The sequence below is a fragment of the Xenopus laevis genome, chromosome 7S, assembly GCF_017654675.1.
Source record: "Xenopus laevis strain J_2021 chromosome 7S, Xenopus_laevis_v10.1, whole genome shotgun sequence".
Lineage (NCBI taxonomy): Eukaryota > Metazoa > Chordata > Amphibia > Anura > Pipidae > Xenopus > Xenopus laevis.
This window is the reverse complement of record NC_054384.1, coordinates 81,353,242-81,374,501: the sequence shown is the minus strand read 5'-3', so window position 1 is coordinate 81,374,501 and position 21,260 is coordinate 81,353,242. Positions and strand designations below refer to the sequence as shown.

The window sequence follows — 21,260 nt, the reverse complement described above, 5'->3', positions numbered from 1 at the left end:
ATATATAGTGTATAGTATAAGCAATACTGTTACATTTACTATTCTCTGCTATCTTCAGCTGATATATTTAGAGACCCCTGGAAGACTTAATTTATTCCTGGAGACTTTGGTCCTGCCCCATAAGAGATTAGTCCATTCCCAAGTTGTCTGGGCGCCACTGCTGCTGAAAGGCTCAGTATTTGTGCACGTTAAATGAATATCTATGATGAGTATTCTTGTCATAGCCTGGGTGTTTACCGTCAGTCAGTGTCTCTACAGAAATAACTACTCCTATAGATGTCTCTGGAAATCCAAACAACTGCTTATATTGTATGTGACATTATTTATCCATTTGCACATTCCTGACTGAAGGGAATTACAAATACTTGCATTGTGTACCATGTGACAGCCAAGCTTTCAGTTTCCAGTCTAACACAGTCAAGTGTTTTCCAGGAATACCCATCATATGTTGTTTGTATGTGGCTTAATATCTCCAATACATAAACCATGTAATGGTTACACGTATTTCAGTAAAATGGTCCAGTCTCCCAGGATAAACTATAAGTGGGTGATGAACAAATGTCACAGATATTGCCATGATAATAGCCACCCAGCTGTGTGCTTGTGTTGATACCCTCAGCCCATTTGTTGTCAAACAGAGGAATTTAAAGGGATCCTGTCATCGGAAAACATGTTTTTTTCAAAACGCATCAGTTAATAGTGCTGCTCCAGCAGAATTCTGCACTGAAATCCATTTCTCAAAAGAGCAAACAGATTTTTTTATATTCAATTTTGAAATCTGACATGGGGCTAGACATTTTGTCAATTTCCCAGCTGCCCCTGGTCATGTGACTTGTGCCTGCACTTTAGGAGAGAAATGCTTTCTGGCAGGCTGCTGTTTTTCCTTCTCAATGTAACTGAATATGTCTCAGTGGGACATGGGTTTTACTATTGAGTGTTGTTCTTAGATCTACCAGGCAGCTATTATCTTGTGTTAGGGAGCTGTTATCTGGTTACCTTCCCAATGTTCTTTTGTTTGGCTGCTGGGGGGAAAGGGAGGGGGTGATATCACTCCAACTTGCAGTACAGCAGTAAAGAGTAATTGAAGTTTATCAGAGCACAAGTCACATGACTTGGGGCAGCTGGGAAATTGACAAAATGTCTAGCCCCATGTCAGATTTCAAAACTGAATATAAAAAAATCTGTTTGCTCTTTTGAGAAATGGATTTCAGTGCAGAATTCTGCTGGAGCAGCACTATTTACTGATGCATTTTGAAAAAAACATGTTTTCCGATGACAGGATCCCTTTAAATTCCTCTGTTTGACAACAAATGGTCTGAGGGTATCAACACAAGCACACAGCTGGGTGGCTATTATCATGGCAATATCTGTGACATTTGTTCATCACCCACTCACAACATTTTTTTCCCCATTTAAGAGCTTGAAAATCTGCTTTAAAATAAATGGATCTCTTTTCTTGCCCTTACCCACCTGGAACATGGCAGCTGGTCATAAACATCCTTTTAGGGTATGACAGTGTCTTTACTGATACTTATATTTAAGTATACTTATAAACTTATATCTAGCATTCATAAGGATCATTTAAAAAAATGATTTATGGTCATGATCCCAGGAGGGGATGGATAGGGGAGGATAACTGTTGGAGGGGTACAACCAGGGGCACAGCTAGAGGTCTATGGGCACCAGTTTTGTGCAATGGTCCAACAGGTATGGATAGAACTTACCAATAATTACATTTGGGTCCTGGTGCACATGTCCCAGATCTTACAGCGGAAGGAGCAGGATTTCACAGTCAATGTCCCCTCTTTTTTAGCATACCCAAAACAAGCTTCCTATAGTTTCAATGGCACCAGTGACTCAGGGCACCTTGGAAGTGATAAATGCTTTAAGGAACACTTCTTTCCCAAAAATGTTTTAATTTTAAAAGTAGTTTTTTTTCACCTGTTGATAAAATCCTTTAATACAGGAGGCCCCCTGTGTTTGGTACATACCTGTCACTGCCACTTAACTTTATAGTCATGTGCCTAAGGCCATATTTTCAATCCATATTTTAACCTGTCAGCATGTGTCAAAACTGAAAATTGGATATGACTAGTCACATCATGCAATTATATACAATATAAGCACATATCAGTCCGATGTGCAGTTAAAAAAATACTAAAAGAAGCAACTGCCAAGAAAGCAGCAATATTATGCTGCAATTCTAACTGCTCTCTAATTGCATTGTATGAACAGACTCATCTGGTTCACAAAGAAAAGAGTAAAACAGGCTTTCTGGTGAGCTAATTGGATAAAGCCTGCAGTGCAATGGAAGCCAAATGGCTGCCCTCACAAGAAGCCGATATTGATTAATATTGGAAATTACGACGGAGAACTTGATGCAGAAAAAACTGTGAAAACGATATATGGGCAGCTCTAAGGCTACCCAACCAGACACCCACACACACACAGGGAGAACGTAGATACTTCTTATAGACAGTGCACCAGTTGAAATAACAGGAGCCCAGATCTGAGCTACTGTTCTTCCCATCACTTTGCACTGCACCTTGTGATTTTCAATGAACCTAATATGTATTGCCCAGCTGCCCTGACCAGCAGTGTAATAGGAATGTGCCAGCCCTGCCCCTGTAAAAAAAAATCATCTCTTTATTTTGCTTAAATTCATGATGTTAGTTAAGCAACAAAAACTTCACTTACAGTATAAGATCTCTCTAATGCTTTATTTACCAGTAGATCTTTCCAGCTGACACAAGGTCACCCATTCCGATTAGAAGAAAAGAGGTTCCACCTAAATATTCAGAAGGGTTTTTTTACAGTGAGAGCTGTGAAGATGTGGAATTCTCTCCCTGAATCAGTGGTACAGGCTGATACATTAGATAGCTTTAAGAAGGGGGTTGGATGGCTTTTTAGCAAGTGAGGGAATACAGGGTTATGGGAAATAGCTCATAGTACAAGTTGATCCAGGGACTAGTCTTACGGTATTTTAGAGCCAGGAAGGAATTTTTTCCCCTCTGAGGCTTCTGATGGGGTTTTTTTTTGCCTTCCTCTGGATCAACTAGCAGTTAGGCAGGTTAAAAAAAGGTAAAAGGTTGAACCTGATGGACATGTATATTTTTTCAACCTAACTTACTATGTAGCTCAGCATGCACAGCAGCCCATTCTTGAACCTCCTTCCACCTGCGAGCCCGCTTGCGTCTCCTGCTTTCCGCCTGTTCGCACTGGGGTAGGTAAGAGAGCGCCTGGTGAGTGGAATTTCTAACAACTATAGAGAAAGTAGATCCCATGATCCCATGGTCCAACCTGTGACTGTGGGGTCTGCTTCCTATATAATTACACCACTGGCCATGACACTAAAGTCAGGCTACAACTCAACTGCATTATCTACGTATTAATCGATTGGTCATCTAGACAATCAGTATTACTAAAATACATACAAATACATGATGCCATTTGTCTATTTGAAAGGGGACCTGTCACCTTAAGAAATAATTCCAAATCCTACTTCATGATGTTAGTTAAGCAAAATAAACTTACAGCATAAGAATTATTTAAATACTGTTTTTTTAGTCTTGGAATTCACAATAACAGCAAAAAGGCAGGTGCCATTTTGTAGAAACTGTTATTAAGGTAAGCTTTGCATCATGCCAAAATCTTGTTTATCAGAATTGGGGACCTGATACCCCTGCCCATGCACTGGCTACCTAATTAGATAGTGAGGAGGGAGGGGAAATGTGGGGAGTACAGTGACAACTAGAAAGTGCAAATGAAAAATGAAATTAATTACCCCTCCATAGAGGAGGGGCAAGCAATATATGCGTGACAGTGGAGACTTTTAAATTTGTTATAAGAAATATGGATATTTTAATAAAGAAAACATTTTGGGTTTCATGTTTAATTTGAAAAAGACATTTATTATACAGTTGTTTATGTCTGGTTGACAGGTCCACGCAGGAGAACGCAATACTGCATATAAAAACAAACACTGGAGGACATTATTTGTCTTTAATTTAGTATGCCATAAACATATTCTCTGTCTGTCTAAAGATATGGAAAAAAAATACTAAAGCGTTCAATTAATTTTTGATTAATTGGTGGTGGTGTGCTGCACATTCATTAAAAATTAGTTAGTTGGCTATATTGACAATATAGAGTTACAAATGAATACATATTTAAAAATATTGCCTTGTATGGAGTTATTGCTGCAATTCTTTATTTAAATTGTGATTCCTATAGGTCTTTCGACAGAGCCTTATTTATTATAAATGAGATGTCATCCCAACAGACAGTTTTTAAAGCTCTCCATGTGAAAAGCATCTGGCCTTTTCGGAACAGTGGCAAATGCCAGCAACATTTTTTTCATTATAAGTGAAAAGTACCCTTCAGTCACTGCTTGTGCTGGCAAGCCCAGAATACAAAGCACGTCTGTGAGGCTGATGATACAACGGCTGGCAGAGTTAACCTCTTCAATGCAAGGCCATGCGAAGGTCATTGTATGTAAATGGGCATGTGCCATTCTGTCCAGATGTTTCTTTATTACAAGTATGTTGTTATCACAACTGCCTTCTTGGGATGCAATGAAGCATGTCTTTCTATACCCTACTGCAAAGTATTCCAATATACTGTATGCCTCTTCCTCTGTTTTCTAAATTCTGCTTGCAAACTTCCCAGCTAAAGGCAACTATGGGATGAGGAAGTTGTAGTTTAGCTTAAGGATGCATCAAATCCAAGGTTCAGTTCAATTCGATTTTGGGTGGCAGGGGGAATTAAGTAAAAATATGAATTGGAAAAATATGGTCTCTGTTTTTGGGGCTTTTATTTGACTGATTTCCCCTAAATTGAAAATGCATACCTGGAATCATATTCATTTTGGTATTGGGTGCATGATTTGTGGAGGACTTGGTATTCCGCCTAATTAAAAAAAAGGCTGAATTTGGTGCATTTTATGTTTAGCCATAGCAAATTACTATTTACTTTTTTCCCCTGCAGAGAATGGTATTAATTAATGGGACTGTAAGATAATTAAATTATCTATATACTTATTCCTATTATCTGTGTCTGCTTTTTAAGTGTAGGGATAGATATGGAGAAAGGAGCCAAACTAATTTATGGCTTTTTCATATTGCAGAAGCATAAGGGAGCTTTTGGTATCCCAATTGGTAAGGAAGTTCCTATAATCTTGTTTAGTGTCTACTGGGGCATATAAAAACCTCTGTGTTTATAAAAAAGCAAGTTTCCTATCTACATGTTTTGGTTTCCCATCAAAAGTGATGGAGGACATGTGTACAAACTCTGGGATCACAGGAAAGCCTCAGGAAATGAACTCTAAACCGAATGAACTCTAAAGCAAAACAGATAAATTTCAAGCTGACATTAAATCAGTCCAAGGTCTAAAATAAAATATCAATTAACTATAATACCAAGTTATTATTATTATTATTTAAAATAATAATAATAATACAGGTATGGGTTCCATTATCTGGAAACCCATTATCCAGAAAGCTCAGAATTACAGAAAGTTTGTGTCCTATAGGCTCCATTATAAACAAATAATTAGAGATGCACTGAATCCGGAATTCCGTTCGGGATTCGGCCAGGATTTGGCCTTTTTCAGCAGGATTTGGATCTGCCCGGTCGAACCGAATTGGAATCCTAATTTGCATATGCAAATTAGGGACAGGGAGCGAAATTGTGAATTCGGTTCGGTATTTGGCCGAATCTTTCGCGAAGGATTTGCGGATTCGCCAGAATCCAAAATAGTGGATTCAGTGCATCCCCACAAATAATCCAAATATTTAAAAATTATACCTTGTACTTCATCCAAGCTAAGATATAATTAATCCTTATTAGAAACAAAAACAGCCTAATAAGTTTATTTAATGTTTACATTATTTTCTAGTAAATTTAAGGTATGATGGTCCAGACTACGGAAAGATAGTTTATCCAGAAAACCCCAGGCCCCCAGCATTCTGGATAACATAATAATAATTGTACAGAATCAGTCCAAAATCTGAAATACAATAGTAATTTAGTACAATACCAATTAATTTTTATTATTAATAATAATCATAATGTCATTGATAATGGTAATAATAATGAAGCGCAAAGAACAGATGTGATGGTCAGCAGAGACATGTAGTGTTGTCTACCCAGTTTTATTCTTCACAAGGACCCATTAGACCATAAACATAGGCCTATTTAACTTGATGCTCCATGGCTTCCCAAGAAATTTTTATTTCCCTCAGTCGTTTTACTATAATCTAGCCTTTGAATATACAGTATGAGTAATAATTTGCCAATTACAGCTAAAAAGTTGAACAGCACTAACTTCTATAAAATGTACAAAATTTTCTCCAGCTGTACCAAGGAAACTAGAAAGAGATCTAGAAGGCATTTTCAGTGTTTTTTGTCACGTTCCTTTATAGATAATCTATACAAGTTATCTAAATCTTATTTTATTTTAAGAGGGGTTGAAAAATCTTTCTGCTGGAACCTATAATCCACAATAGCTGGGGGCTATAGTTTTGGCATTACAACCATGCAGCATAGTTTATTGACTGGGAAGTATACAGGCAACGGTCAGCAGCATTAGTTAAGACTCAAGACCTAACAGACCTCAACAAAAGTGTGTTTCTCATTAAAGATTAATGTTTGGTGCCCCACATCACAATTGATAGTTTTTGACTCAACTTATTTTCTCCTTTTCATTAATCTATTCCTGATAATCCAAGGGAGCAAGAGAACAATTCTGAGTATGAAGGACCAAAGCAGAGATTGGTGATCAAAGCCAAATGGGTATGATTAGTCAGACAAAAAAAAAGGAATGACTATTGGAAATGCATAAGGTAAGGAATTAAGTGGACACAAAGCCTAATCAAGAACAGAATTAAATTAACAAATAATTCATTTGTTTGTAAGTATCTAATAGACTTGTAGTTCCAGTTGTTGAGCACATCTTAGTCAAAAGGCAGAAAGTCTAAAAACCATCTCCTGTACCCTGTACTCAGGATATTCATGGGATATGTATACAAGCCATTATCATTATCCTTTATGAATTCAGCATTTTACATTCATTCGGTTCTGCCTAGTGGAGATTTCAATTTAACGTCCCTATCACATCCATACAATATATACTAATATATTTGGTTATATAATGTCAGATTCAGGAAAAGTTGTTCCCAGTATAAGGGTGGGGTATACAGATATATACAGTTATACACCTTGCATGTCTAAAAAAAGATATGATTTATATATATATATATATATATATATATATATCCAAAGCACTCCCCATTACTAGCAAACAGCTCTTCTAATAAATTGTTTTCCAAGTATCTGGAGCCCAGAGAGCCTTAAGGGCAGAGACACATGCTAAGATTTGGGGAGATTTAGTCGCCCATCAATAAATCAGCTTTTTTTCGGGGCGATTTATCTCCTCGAACTACCTCCCGCCAGCTAGAATGTAAATCACAGGCGGGATGGCACTCAGATCGCTTCGTTTTCCAAAGTTGCCCTCGTGAGGCAACTTCAGACGACTTTGGAAAATGAAGCGCACCGATTGCAATCCTGCCGGCTATTTACATTCTAGCCGGCGGGAAGCAGTTGGGGGAGATAAGTCGCCCCAAAGAGGAGGAGATTTGTCCCTGGGGTGACTAATCTACCCGAATCTGAGCGTGTGTCTCTGCCCTAATCCTGTGTGTAGAAAGCCTTAATCCCGTGTGTACCAAGTACCTGACTGGAGCCGCATTTTCTTATTTATTAAAACCAAACTGTCTGGGTTAATGTGTTACCAAGACTACAAATCTGTAGGGACAGAAGCTGCATTTAATGAATATAAACACTGTAATAAATGTTGTAAATTAGCAATCCGGAAGGCTAAGAAAAGGAATGAAGAGTTAATTGCAGTGGAGGTGAAAACTAACCCTAAAAAGTTTTTTTAGTATATTAATAGTAAAAAGATGCAGGTTGAGAGTGTTGCTCCATTAAATAATGGTACCAGTATGGTTGTAACAGATACAGAAAAGGTAAATGTGTTTAATCAGTTCTTTTCTTCAGTGTATACAATAGAGGAGTCTGGGTTCACAGGCTCACTTAATAACTGCACGAATGGTTCAGCTCAATCTAGTCAGTGGCTGATTCAGGATATGATTCAAAAAGCTTTAATACAAATTAATGTAAACAAGGCTCCAGGGCCTGATGGCATACACCCCCGGGTTCTAAGAGAGCTTAGTTCAGTTTTAGACCAGCCCTTATTTCTGATTTTCTCAGATTCACTGTCATCTGGTATGGTGCCTATGGATTGGAGAAAAGCTGATGTTATTCCAATATTTAAAAAGGGATTACGATCTCAGCCTGGCAATTATAGGCCAGTAAGCTTGACATCTGTGATGGGCAAATTATTTGAAGGCTTGTTAAGGGATCACATTCAAAATTTTGTCCTAATTAATGGCATTATGAGCAACAATCAGCATGGCTTTATGAAGGATAGGTCATGTCAGACGAATTTGATTGCATTTTATGATGTGGTATGTAAGATTCTGGACAGTGGGGGGGGCAGTAGATGTGATCTAATTGTATTTTGCCAAAGCGTTTGATACTGTGCCCCACAAACGACTGCTTTCTAAACTAAGGTCTGTTGGGCTTTATGAAGTCATTTGCACGTGGATAGGAAACTGGCTACAGGATCGGGTACAGAGGGTGGTTGTTAATGGGACATTCTCTACTTGGAGTAAGGTTCTTAGTGGGGTCCCCCAGGGCTCAGTATTGGGTCAACTTTTATTTAACTTGTTCATTAATGATTTAGGGGAGGGTGTTGTAAGTAATGTATCAGTGTTTGCAGATGACACAAAATTATCAGCCCAATTAATTCCATCCAGGATGTGGCATCCTTGCAACATGATCTTGACAAACTGGCAATCTGGGCAGCTAAGTGGCAAATGAGATTCAATGTTGATAAATGTAAAGTCATGCACCTGGGATGTAAAAATATCCAAGCCACTTATACCCTTAATGGGACTGCACTAGGCAAGTCCATTATGGAAAAGGACCTTGGAGTCCTTGTAGATGATAAACTTGGCTGTAGCAAGCAATGCCAGTCAGCAGCATCAACGGCAAATAAGGTCTTGAGCTGTATTAAAAGGGGCATAGAGTCACGGGAGGAGGGGGTCATTCTTCCACTGTATAGAGCACTTGTAAGGCCCCATCTAGAATATACCATACAGTTTTGGTCTCCATCACTCAAACATGACATTATTGTATTAGAGAGGGTACAGAGAAGGGCAACTAAGCTGGTAAAAGGTATTGAAAATCTTAGCTATGAGGAAAGACTGGCCAAATTGGGGATGTTCACGCTGGAGAAGAGGTGCTTAAGGGGTGATATGATAACTATGTATAAATATATAAGGGGATCATATAATAATCTCTCTAATGCTTTATTTACCAGTAGGTCTTTCCAGCTGACACGAGGTCACCCATTCCGATTAGAAGAAAAGAGGTTCCGCCTAAATATTCGGAAGGGGTTTTTTACAGTGAGAGCTGTGAAGATGTGGAATTCTCTCCCTGAATCAGTTGTACAGGCTGATACATTAGATAGCTTTAAGAAGGGGTTGGATGGCTTTTTAGCAAGTGAGGGAATACAGGGTTATGAGAAATAGCTCATAGTCCAAGTTGATCCAGGGACTGGTCCGATTGACATTTTGGAGTCAGGAAGGAATTTTACCCCCTCTGAGGAAAACTGGAGAGGCTTCAGATGGTTTTTTTGCCTTCCTCTGGATCAACTGGCAGATAGGTAGTTAATAAAAAGAAAAAAAAAAAGAAAAAAAAGGTTGAACTCGATGGACATGAGTCTTTTTTCAACCTTACTTACTATGTTACTATGTTACTATGTTAAGAGAAAGTATCAGTGACAAGATAATCTCTCTGAAATGGAATCAGCAGATATGTGGGCAAGGCACATTTTGGGAGTATGAGCTTTCACTCTTGCTTGGCAATCCACTGCTTGGAAGTTACAAAGACAAATGCATTTAACCTGTGGGCTATACATTAACCCAGCAATAGTTTTATATTTGTGTGACAAAATAATAAATCTTGCCTTCCCACAAAGCATGGCTGCCAAGGAATTTCTCTCCTAATAACTTTACTTACAGAGACACAATCAACATTCCATGCCTAGAAGCATTTTAGCTTATAGAAGCATTTTCCGCTGACATGAAAAGTGTCTCTACCTATAGTCAAGTGGCTCAAATTCCTGTTGAAACAGCAATCTTCTAATTGGATATAAAAACATTTTAAAAATAGGAAATCCCTAACCATTTTAGTCTTAATTGAGCTTTTAGTTGAAAATGACAAATGGGGACTGCCACAGGACTACATGACTAAAGGAAGATAAAAAAACAAAACGCTACACATCTACATTATGAATCTCTGATATCGTTCACATAAAAAATAATACAATTCTTAATGGACCAGATGAAAGCGAGTGAAGGACTGGCCAAATCAGGGATGACAGGCATACAGTAGTTGGCCACTTGAATATATTGCAAATATATGGACAAAAAAATCCCTATTTTGTTTAAAGGGAAGGGCATTTTAAGTAGCTTAATGCTCAAAATGTCTAATCTCCTTAATATACTGTAGGTTGTGTGCAGAGGATCTTTGGTCTTTGTCTAGGTGCCAGCTAGCTGTGCTAGTAAACCACTGTCAATACTCCTGATTTATTTTGAAATGTACTTTGGTCACAGCAGCAAATTCCTATGCAATATCACCAAGGAGCTAAAGAACTGCTAGTGACAAAGAATGCAATCACATCACGGAGTTTATAAAAGCAGCATAGTAGAGTGTGGTGTTAAAGCAAACTATGGCCAATAAACTAATCAGTTCAAGTTGCTTCTGTTCTGCTACAGCAGGAAAGTGCCTAGAGCACCTTTTATGTGTTAGAGCAATGCACATAGAGATTGCTACATGCAAAATGTATTTTCTTCTTTGTGCAGCTTCTCTACATTCAGTTTTCAGGATAGCCTCTCCATAGTTTATTTTAGAGACAAACAACATAGGATACCCTGAAGGGAGAGGCTGTGTGGGACCAATGCATCTGGTAGACCAGTGATCCCCAACCAGTGGCTCGAGAGCAATATGTTGTTGATCCCCAACCCCATGGCTGTTGCTCCCAGTGGCCTAAAGCAGGTGCTTATTTTTGAATTCTTGGTTTTGGTTGCATAAAACCAGGTGTACCACCAAACAGAGGCTCCTGTAGGCTGACGGTCTACATAGGGTCTACCAAATGTTCAATAACAGCCCTTTCTTTGCACCACCCAGAAAAATGTTTTATGCTTTTGTTGTTCTCCAACTCCTTTGTACATCTGAATATGGCTCATGGCTAAAAAGCTTGGGGACCATAAAATATTCTTATATAGACATCTAAATGTGCCCCTACAGGAATGTTGGTTCTTATAGATATATATACGATTATATCCTTCGATCGAACGATTAAATCCTTCTAATCGAACGATTAAATCCTTCGAATCGAACGATTCGAAGGATTTTAATCCATCGATCGAAGGATTATCCTTCGATCAGAAACACCTTGTAAAGCCTATGGGGACCTTCCCCATAGGCTAATATTGGCCTCGGTAGGTTTTAGGTGGCGAACTAGGGGGTCGAAGTTTTTTTTAAAGAGACAGTACTTCGATTATCGAGTATTCGAATGATTTTTAGTTCGAATAGTTCGATTCGAAGTCGAAGGTCGTAGTCGAAGGTCGAAGTAGCCAAAAAAAACATTCGAAATTCGAACTATTTTTCCTCTATATACCTCTATTCCTTCACTCGAGCTTAGTGAATGGGCCCCTAAGTGTTTTATTCAATCAAAAAAACGACTAATGTTTCGGCTAGCACTCTAGCCTTTCTCATAGTGCACACATAAACAAATGCCAACCATTTAAACCCCCAGTGCCGGGAAACAGGAAGTGGTGACGTCATAGTGTTGTGGGGTGAGTAAACATAATCAATTAAAATTACAATATACTAAATAAATAAATAATTCATAGAGAAAAAATACGTTAAATACATCAATATATACAGTCTGAACATAGCCTTGTGTTCAACAGTATCTAGTAAATACAATTACCCCACAACTTTGGTGGTGGATAAAATATTCGCAAAACAGTTTTGCAAACTGCAAATTTAAGTTACTGTCAATGCTATTTTCGCGCACAACAACCGCAACAACTCCCGTCTCGTTTGTGCACCATTTACGAAAACTTATTCACACTGCGAACTCGCAAAAACCGTAAGGACGGGCAGAGCAGTGCAATATATCAATGCCGCCCCCCCTCGCCGGCAGGAACACTAATACGAAGAGCGCAATTGCCGCCCCTGGATACCTCTCCAGCGTTGCCGCCTGAGGCGAGTTTCTCAACTTTTCATAGAGAGCATACACAGGAAGAGGAAGACGAAAAACACACAGGGTTACAGGTCAAACATGACATCACATTGCTAAGCAACAATAGACCCTCCCTGCATTAAGTGACAGCCACTGGAACAATATCTGTTGTTTTCCAACAAAGTTGTCTAATTCTGGGCAGTGTCATTCTGTGGCCACTAAAGCAAATACAGTTCTGTCTTGCATAAAAAATGGCATAAACCCAATGGATGAAAATATAATTATGCCTCTTTATAGGTCCTTGGTAAGGCCTCATCTGGACTATGCAGTGCAGTTTTGGGATTATTATTATGAGACGTGCAACTAAACTGGTTAGAGGGATGGACGACAAATAGCAGGGGACTTTTATACCCATAAAGAGGATCACCGTACCAGAGGCCTCCCCTTTAGACTAGAAGAAAAGAACTTTCATTTGAAGCAACGTAGAGGGTTCTTCACAGTCAGGACAGTGAGGTTGTGGAATGCACTGCCGGGTGATGTTGTGATGGCTGATTCAGTTAATGCTTTTAACAGTGGCTTGGATGATTTTTTGGACAGACATAATATCAAAGGCGATTGTGATACTAAACTCTATAGTTAGTATAGATATGGGTATATATACTGTAATTTATGTGAAAGTATGGAGGGGTGTGTGTGTTCGGATATTGGGTTTTCATATGGAGGGGTTGAATTTGATGGACTTTGTCTCTTTTCAACCCGATTTAACTATGTAACTAATCACTTGATAAAAGACAGTGTTTGCCCCTAAATATTGTGTAACTTAATAAACAGCAATTATTCGTTAGTAATATTTTTAACTTACTCAAACCCCAGGTCATCCAGCCAAACAAACACAGCTTTTTCAATGTAGATAATAATTTTAAGGCTGATGGCACACTGAACTTATATCTGGCAGAGAAGAATTGGGAATAATTGAGTGGTCAGATTTTTCACATTCAAATTTAATCATGAGCTGTGGGTTAGGGTAGAACTCCACGGGTGATTTCGGCATGATCCGACGTGCTGCGCAAAAACGCAGGCATCAAGTGGGATGCAACGGAAATAAGGTAAGGAACATCGGATGTTCCTTACCTTATTTCCTACATTCGTGTCATGTCGGATGAATGCTGTGACTTCATCCGACATTTCCATCTCTTACCTTATTTCCGTCGCATCTAACTTGACGCCTGCGTTTTTTCGCATCGGGACTGATAGCCTGTGGAGTTCTACCCTTACTTGTGTTGTCAGTAGGAATCAACCCACAGTCATTGCCAGTGTTTCACAGCTCTAAAATCCATTCCTAATGAGCTGCAATTTAAACATTAACTCCTTATGTAGAACAGTGCAGAGATATTTACAGAAGTCCAGATTAGATACATGCGAAGACCAATTACCACTCCTACAAAGTCAATTATATTTGTTTGCCATGATCGTCTTAGTAACGCCATGTTGTCTTGAATCCCATCAGTTTATCTATAGTTAATAACCCTTACACATGGGCGTTTTTTATGAGATTACAAATGAATGCTGAGACTGGAAAAATACATTTGTTGAGCTTACGGTATATGTGTTTTTTAAACACGCCTATGAGCATTTATGTCAGTTCCAATTACAACTCTCTATTCTATTGTCTTCAGAACGAGTGTCAAGCACAAGATGTCTAAAAACTCAATGAAATGTGAATGCAATAAGCTATGATGAGTGGAACCAGGCAGAATATAATGGAATAAATTAGCTGGTGCATTTAAGGCTCTTACTGACGAGCGTTTTTACCTCCCCTGCGCTCCCCTGCGTTCTGTTTTTCTGCGTTCAGCCGACGCAACATGCTGCATTTTCCCTGCGTTCGGCGCCTACACGCGCCTGTGTGAGTACAGCTCCATTGGAAAAAATGTAATGCGTCTATTCCTGCGCTCCCCTGCGGCTGAACGCAGAAAAACCAAACGCAGAAAAATGGAACGCAGGTAAAAACGCTCGTCAGTAAGAGCCCTTAGGTGTGCTTAAACCTGCATCCTGAACATGCTTCAAACACTTTAAAAAAGCCAGTGTATAAGAGCCCTAAGAATGGAGGTGACACCCAATAGCAACAGGGTGGGGAAAGGGATTAGAGAGATTCTCCAGGGGCCAAGATGAGGCCGGGGGCTACAATATGCAATTAAAATGTGGGGTCCATAGTGTTTTAAAATATTGGTGACCCTGGTGCCTATTTACTCCTGATCAGGGTTGGACTGGGTTGCCGGGACACAGAGAGCAGTTCCCCTCCCTGGGTGCTGCACCCTTACCTCCACCCCAGTTCAGATCAAGGCTGCAACAAGATAAATTAAGGTGTGCACAGGAGGGGGGCGGGGCGGGGGGTTGTGGTTGGGGCAGAGGCCCCAGAGGTGGAGGGGGGGTTGAGGCTGGGGTGGTAGCCCAGAAGTGGAGGGGAAATGCATGTGGGATGGGGCCTGGCCTGGGGTGTATGCTAGCCCCTTAGGTGGCAGCCCAGCACCCCACTGTTTGACGCTGCTCCTGATGCTTGAAATCTATTGATGTTAAAAAGGAGTGTGATTTTGTCCATTATTGTTGCCAATCCCACTTTCTATTTTCAAATGTTGGGCGGCATGAACATGTGTGTTAATTAAGTTGGGTCAGGGCAGTACTGAGACAAATTTGTTAGGGTGCACAAATGGGATCTTTGTCCAGGGCCAACCAGTGCCTTGCTGCTTGCCATAACGCTCATTCAGTAGACTCTACATGTCCTACTTCTCTTTTATGTATGATCATTCAGTTGGGCTTATGTGATCAAAGATAAACACATATATAAACAGATATCATATAAACATATGTATGCGTATGTCTGTGTGTGCGTATCAGACACTTGTAAAACTAATCTGTATGAGACATCTTCCACTATAAAAAAAAACACTGATAATGAATATACACCTGCAGGATCAAAGGCAGCTGCTATAAACCAGTGTATACTTGCTGCTTTGAATTCAATGCAGTTGGAATATAAATTGGCACTAATAGCAGCATTTGAACTGCCAAACAAAAGACAAACCTTCATGCCACTTTGTAAAGACTGGACCAACATATGATACTGCTGGATGCAAACATAGCAGCCCCCTGGGAGACAAGTCATCTTTTCTTTCACACCTAGATCATTTCACAGACATTTAGTGGATCAGTTATTTATGATGATGTAAGAAAGTAGCCACTGCTTTGGACCTAGAATTATCCTCATGTACTCCATGAATATATTCTGTTACCCGGTTCTGTCTGCCGGTGTACCATACCTTCCAACATTTGAAAAATGGAGAGAGGGACAAAAAGATCTGAGCTATGAGTGACAATTTTTTTGACCAAGCCCATTTCATGGCCCAACCCCCTAATTCCCATGTCCATTTTACACAATTTGGCAGGTGATGAAAGTTCGAACACATTTCTGGGAGTTCTAGAGCCAGTTTTGCTAATGGAGGTGAACTTGGCCTTTAAGCTGTCAGTTTCAGTTTCCACAAGAGACCAGCTTATTTTAAATAGTTACAATTGTTTCTTTGCTTAGCTTAAATTGTTACAAATGTATCTGTATCTGAGTTTTCTGGGCTCTGCCAAAAAAGGCTCATATTTTAAGTACATTTCAGAAACTTTTTTTGGTGTCAGTGCAGGAGATCAAAGAGAAACTTGGGACTTTTTAATAAAAAGTCAGGACTGCAGGCTGAGCTGTCAAAATCTGGACTGTCCTGCAGAAAATGGGACAGTTGGGAGATATGCTGTGGACGGAACACAGAGGCAAATTCTAGGATTCATGCCTCATGATAAAGCTCAAGATATTTATTTTTTGCTTTATATGCCAAGGGCGAGGGTGGATTTCTAATTTACAGGAAAGAAAGAAAGAAAGAAAGAACGAAAGAAAAGAAAAGAAAAGAAAGAAAGAAAGAAAGAAAGAAAGAAAGAAAGAAAGAAAGAAAGAAAGAAAAGAAGCCTCATACTGTATAAGTTACAGCAGGAAATGCAGACTCCCAGGACAATCTGAAGCTGAGTTTTCATACCTTGTTTGCACATGGTGGACTTTGTAAAGCTACTCCCTGAAGTATATGGCACTTAGTAACAGAAAGATTGCTAGAAGTTTCCGGATGAAACTCCTCAAGTATATGATTACAGATGGTACACTGCTCTGTGTTGATAAGCCTTTTTTCTCTTATAAGACAACCTTGCTCTGCGCCTGAAAATTGAAGTCCATGCGTGAGTCTAAGGAAAGGCAGCACCAGGGATGTCATTAGTGGTGAAGAGGTTTGGGGAAAGGAGTGGCAGGCCCATTATGTATATTTATTAGCCTGTAGCCCTTCAGTTGTTCTTCAACTGCAGCTTTCTGATTCCTCATTCAATGTTGTTATATTTTAACAACACCTGAAGGGCTACAGGGTGAGCAATACTGTCATAAAGTGTTGCTGTTTCCATCTCACTGTTATACCTCTTATTACACAGGTGCTGTCCTATCCCAGTTTCTGTGACCCTCATTGCTACTATAACAACCTGCTCACCCTAATATCCCACATCCACTCTCCCTGTTTCTCTCATTGATCCCATATTTTGCAAAACAAGAGATCCCGCATCACATACTTGGAATGGGGCAGTGGTAGGGGAAAGGCCAGGGGTTTGAAGAAATCAGGCAGTGTGTGTTTATTACAGTTTCAGTAGCGTTCGTTGAGGGGGACCGGCCCTGGTGCGTGACGCGCAAGCCGGGCCCCGCCCCCCTCCGTACCGCCGCATTTGCCAACATTTTCAGCGGTGAGCGGACTGCCGGGGGGCCCTGGCCCGCTCGCACCCCCTGCTCCCCCGGTAGTTCCGCCACTGTACAGTTTGTACCTCATTTCATAATTAAAATTTTAATATACCTGCTATCGCAAAGTCACATTGCCCAACCAGAGGCTTTTCCCAATCTCACCCTACTATTTCTGCAACCAACAGCGACAATACTTTCCCAGAAGTTATTGTCTCCACTGCACTACAGGCATAATTTCTAAATGATATACCTGCTACCAAACAGCTGCAGTCCCTTTTCAGAGACTATTATCCCACTGCTACTATAGGCTCCATCTCACCCTACTATACCTGTTATCCCACAGTCACACTCCCTTCCCAGAGACTATTATCCACTGTTACTATAGGCACCATCTCTCCCTACTATACCTGCTATCCCATAGCCACAGTCCATTCCCAGAGACTATTATACCACTGCTACTATAGGCACCATCTCACCCTACTATACCTGTTATCCCACAGTCACACTCCCTTCCCAGAGACTATTATCCACTGTTACTATAGGCACCATCTCTCCCTACTATACCTGCTATCCCATAGCCACAGTCCTTTCCCAGAGGCTATTATCCCACTGTTACTATAGGCACAATCTCTCCCTACTATACCTGCTATCCCACAGTCACACTCCCTTCCCAGAGACTATTATCCCACTGTTACTATAGGCACAATCTCTCCCTACTATACCTGCTATCCCACAGTCACACTCCCTTCCCAGAGACTATTATCCCACTGTTACTATAGGCACCATCTCTCCCTACTATACCTGCTATCCCACAGTCACACTCCTTTCCCAGAGACTATTATCCCACTGTTACTATAGACACCATCTCTCCCTACTATACCTGCTATCCCACAGTCACACTCCCTTCCCAGAGACTATTATCCCACTGTTACTATAGGCACCATCTCTCCCTACTATACCTGCAATGCCACAGTCACTTTCTAGAGACTTTTATCACATTGCCACTATAGTTAGCTCTCTCCTTGCTGCACCTTCTACTGCTTCCTGCAGACACTGGAAACTTATTTATATGCATAAAGTTTACTAACACCAGTAGCAAAGATTCATCAATTTGTTTTGATTAGTCTGCTGCTGCATACCTCCCAACATTTTGGAAGTAAAAAGAGGGACAACAAATGTTTTCCACACGTAGTGCAGCAATTTTTTTGACCACACCCTTTATGTGGCCACACCCCCTAATTACCATGTTTGTTTTACAAAATTTGGCAGGTTATGAAAGTTTGAAAATATTTCTCCTTATCTAAACTGTGTTTTTGTGTCTCAAAATTGTTACAAAGTATCTTATTTGCACCTGTTAGCTGTTCTGGGCTCTCTGCTAAAAGCCAATTAAGTGAGAAACTTTGTTTCTTTTTCTGGCTGTTCAGTGCAGAGAAAAGAGGGACTTTCCAGTACAAATGAGGGACAGTGGGTTGAGCTGTCAAAAGAGGGACTGTCCCTCCAAAAAAGGGACAGTTGGGAGGTATGTGCTACTGTGCTACAAGTTATAATATTGAAGCAATTGGCTTGGATGTTTTGGGCATCTGAATAAGCATCTATGTTGGAAAATTAGCCCCAGAGGCAAAACCCAGGATTATCCCTAGAAACATGTGTCTCACCATGCATTTGGCATCCTTTAGAGATAGTTTTGGGTGATTTTTATGTTCTGGTTCACTGCACATTAACAATTTTACATTCAAAGTAATGGAATGTATCACTGTAGCACCTAAACTAATGTGTTGCTTCTACATTGAAGTGGCAGTTTTAAAGAGTCCAGTGCCTTCTGGAGTCAGCAAACCTGAACTGAAACAGATTTGGCACCAAGATAAACATATAAGAAGTGTAGCAAATAAACTGAACACTGCCACAAGGGAACTTCTGCCTGTACATTTGAAATAAATCAGATCTTTTCACCAACCGGGTTGCAAAATGCATTTAATATAAAGCATTTTACAAATATGCAGTGAAACCTCAATTTGTATGTCAATTTATCCTGAGAAGAATTGAGAAAAAAGGACTAAGGAAGACTGGCAGAAAAATATATCACTGTTTTCCTATGTAGTGAAAAGGCCCATCGATACTCAGCTTTTATTTGTTCTTCAAACTCCTGAAAATATTTGCCAAGCTCATATTTCACATTCTATCAACAACCTCTTTCTATGCATCTGAGCTGGGTAGGTAGAAGACACATTCAGCTGTACGCTGTCTGTGCCGACCAGAATAGGAAATTGTGTAAATAAGGACGCTTATTTAATAATAATAATAATAATTGATAATTATGTGGGACTTACCTGCATCAGGTATGGACTGGGCTACAGCAGCCAGGAAGAGGTAATGCAGATAAAGTACTAGACAGACAATCATAGCAGAGACAGTGCAGGCAGAGTAACTTTATCTCTGGTGCTCCAACTTCTCCAGCCAGGCATACTAACTTCTAGGGTGCATATGCAGCAATAAGGGACTCTTCCCCTGCATCCTACTCAGTCATCCCTTGGGGGTATTAACCAGACAGGCTCAATTCTTCTTGTAAGCCTGACACCAGTTCCAGTGCAGCTGCCCTGCCAAAAGCCAGCAACATCCAGTTCTGCAGTTAAGTTTCCCTTTCTTGCAGGTTTAACCATGTGAGGGCAGGAATGTGTTTTTCTTCTTCTGGGCAATTCAGAGCAGCACCGGTGCCTTCTTAGCGTGGCAAGATCAGATCTAACCCAAGGTTGTGCCCTGTGTCTGTGCACATGTTCTAGAGAGTAGAGTGAGCGAAAAGAAACAAAACTTCTACACACTTATTAATACACTCCCTCTGTAGGAAAGGACAGATTCCACCAGGTCCTACTGCACTCTCCTCACTATCTGGGAAAGGACTCACTAGTCTTATCCTGCGGCACATTGTCATTTCACACTGAGCCAGATGTATTGTGTCAGAAGCTCTGGCAAGGAAAGCAGAATTGCCAAACGATGCCCTATTGTGTGTCAAACGTTGAACTTTTTCCTTACAAGCAAATCATTTAAAAATGTGAATTTCTAACTTTATATATGTTTAACTATTTATAAAAGTGCAAAGAAAAGTAATGGGATGTAATCACACTAAATTCTGACCTGCCAATTATTCAATTGTAATGGATACAAGGGGAAGTTGGATGAGATCCCTCCCAATACCTCAGCTGCTGACCAGTAGAACAGGTTGTTCTGTGACCCTCTCGCTCAGCTAGGCCCTTGCAATGTTGTTGGAGGAAGAGGGATGAACTTACTGTAACTCTCAACATACAAATGCTTGAGACAAGGAGTAGGTGCCGGTAATTCTTAACCATTAATAGGGTTTTTTTTCATAATAGAATCACATGTACTTCATTAGTACAATCAATAGTAAAGTGAGTGGCATAGTAACAGTTGAGCAAGTAAGAAAACCTTGTACCATTACCTGTAGGAGACAGCAGAGAAATATCTTTTAATGGTCCAGATCCCCTTCAGTGGAAATCTCTCAGGAAGTAAAACAAGCCAAAGTCCCTTTCCAGTCGAGAAGGTATCACCTGGGAGAGTAACGCCAACACAACTTCTCCTTGGTGGAGCCAATGCTCCTTTTATAACTGATCTATCTAACTCACCGCTCCTAAGTGTTATGATGGAATTTTACTATCCACTGTCTACATACTTGCTCAATAGGTCCCTTTGTTGACTTATCTAAATTTACCTTAAGCCTGAACTGGAGTCCTTCACTGAGGCCTACCTCCACCTCTGGTCCATATCCACCCTCTGCTAGGATGGAGTCCAGAAAGGGAGGAAGTGTTATGTGCTCCCTCCTATTATACAGGCTATGGACAACTAGAGCCCTGGGACAATAAAGGATACTTTCTCACACACTACACAGGTTACAGTTACCAGTAACTTCCTTAGCCTGTTGGATCCCTTACATAATCTTAATTTATAAAGTGAGTTATTGACACCTGATACTCAATACAGACTGCATGAAGAATGCTTCCACTGAGGGTAGTAATTTGCTGCAATCAAATCAATTAACTTGAGGGTTGCTGTGAATATACTGAACTGCAGAACATG

At 40.1% G+C, this 21,260-nt stretch overlaps 1 protein-coding gene across 1 annotated transcript in view; it reads right to left on the bottom strand.

Moving 5' to 3' along the window:
- Positions 1-20,037, bottom strand: part of vwa1.S (von Willebrand factor A domain containing 1 S homeolog) — a 57,184-nt gene extending 37,147 nt beyond the window's left edge. Inside the window, exon 1 of the mRNA XM_018227892.2 lies at positions 19,502-20,037. Within this exon, the coding sequence (XP_018083381.1) occupies positions 19,502-19,574 (73 nt within the window). The 5' untranslated portion in view covers positions 19,575-20,037. The remainder of the gene's footprint in view (positions 1-19,501) is intronic.
- Positions 20,038-21,260: the final 1,223 nt, after the last annotated feature.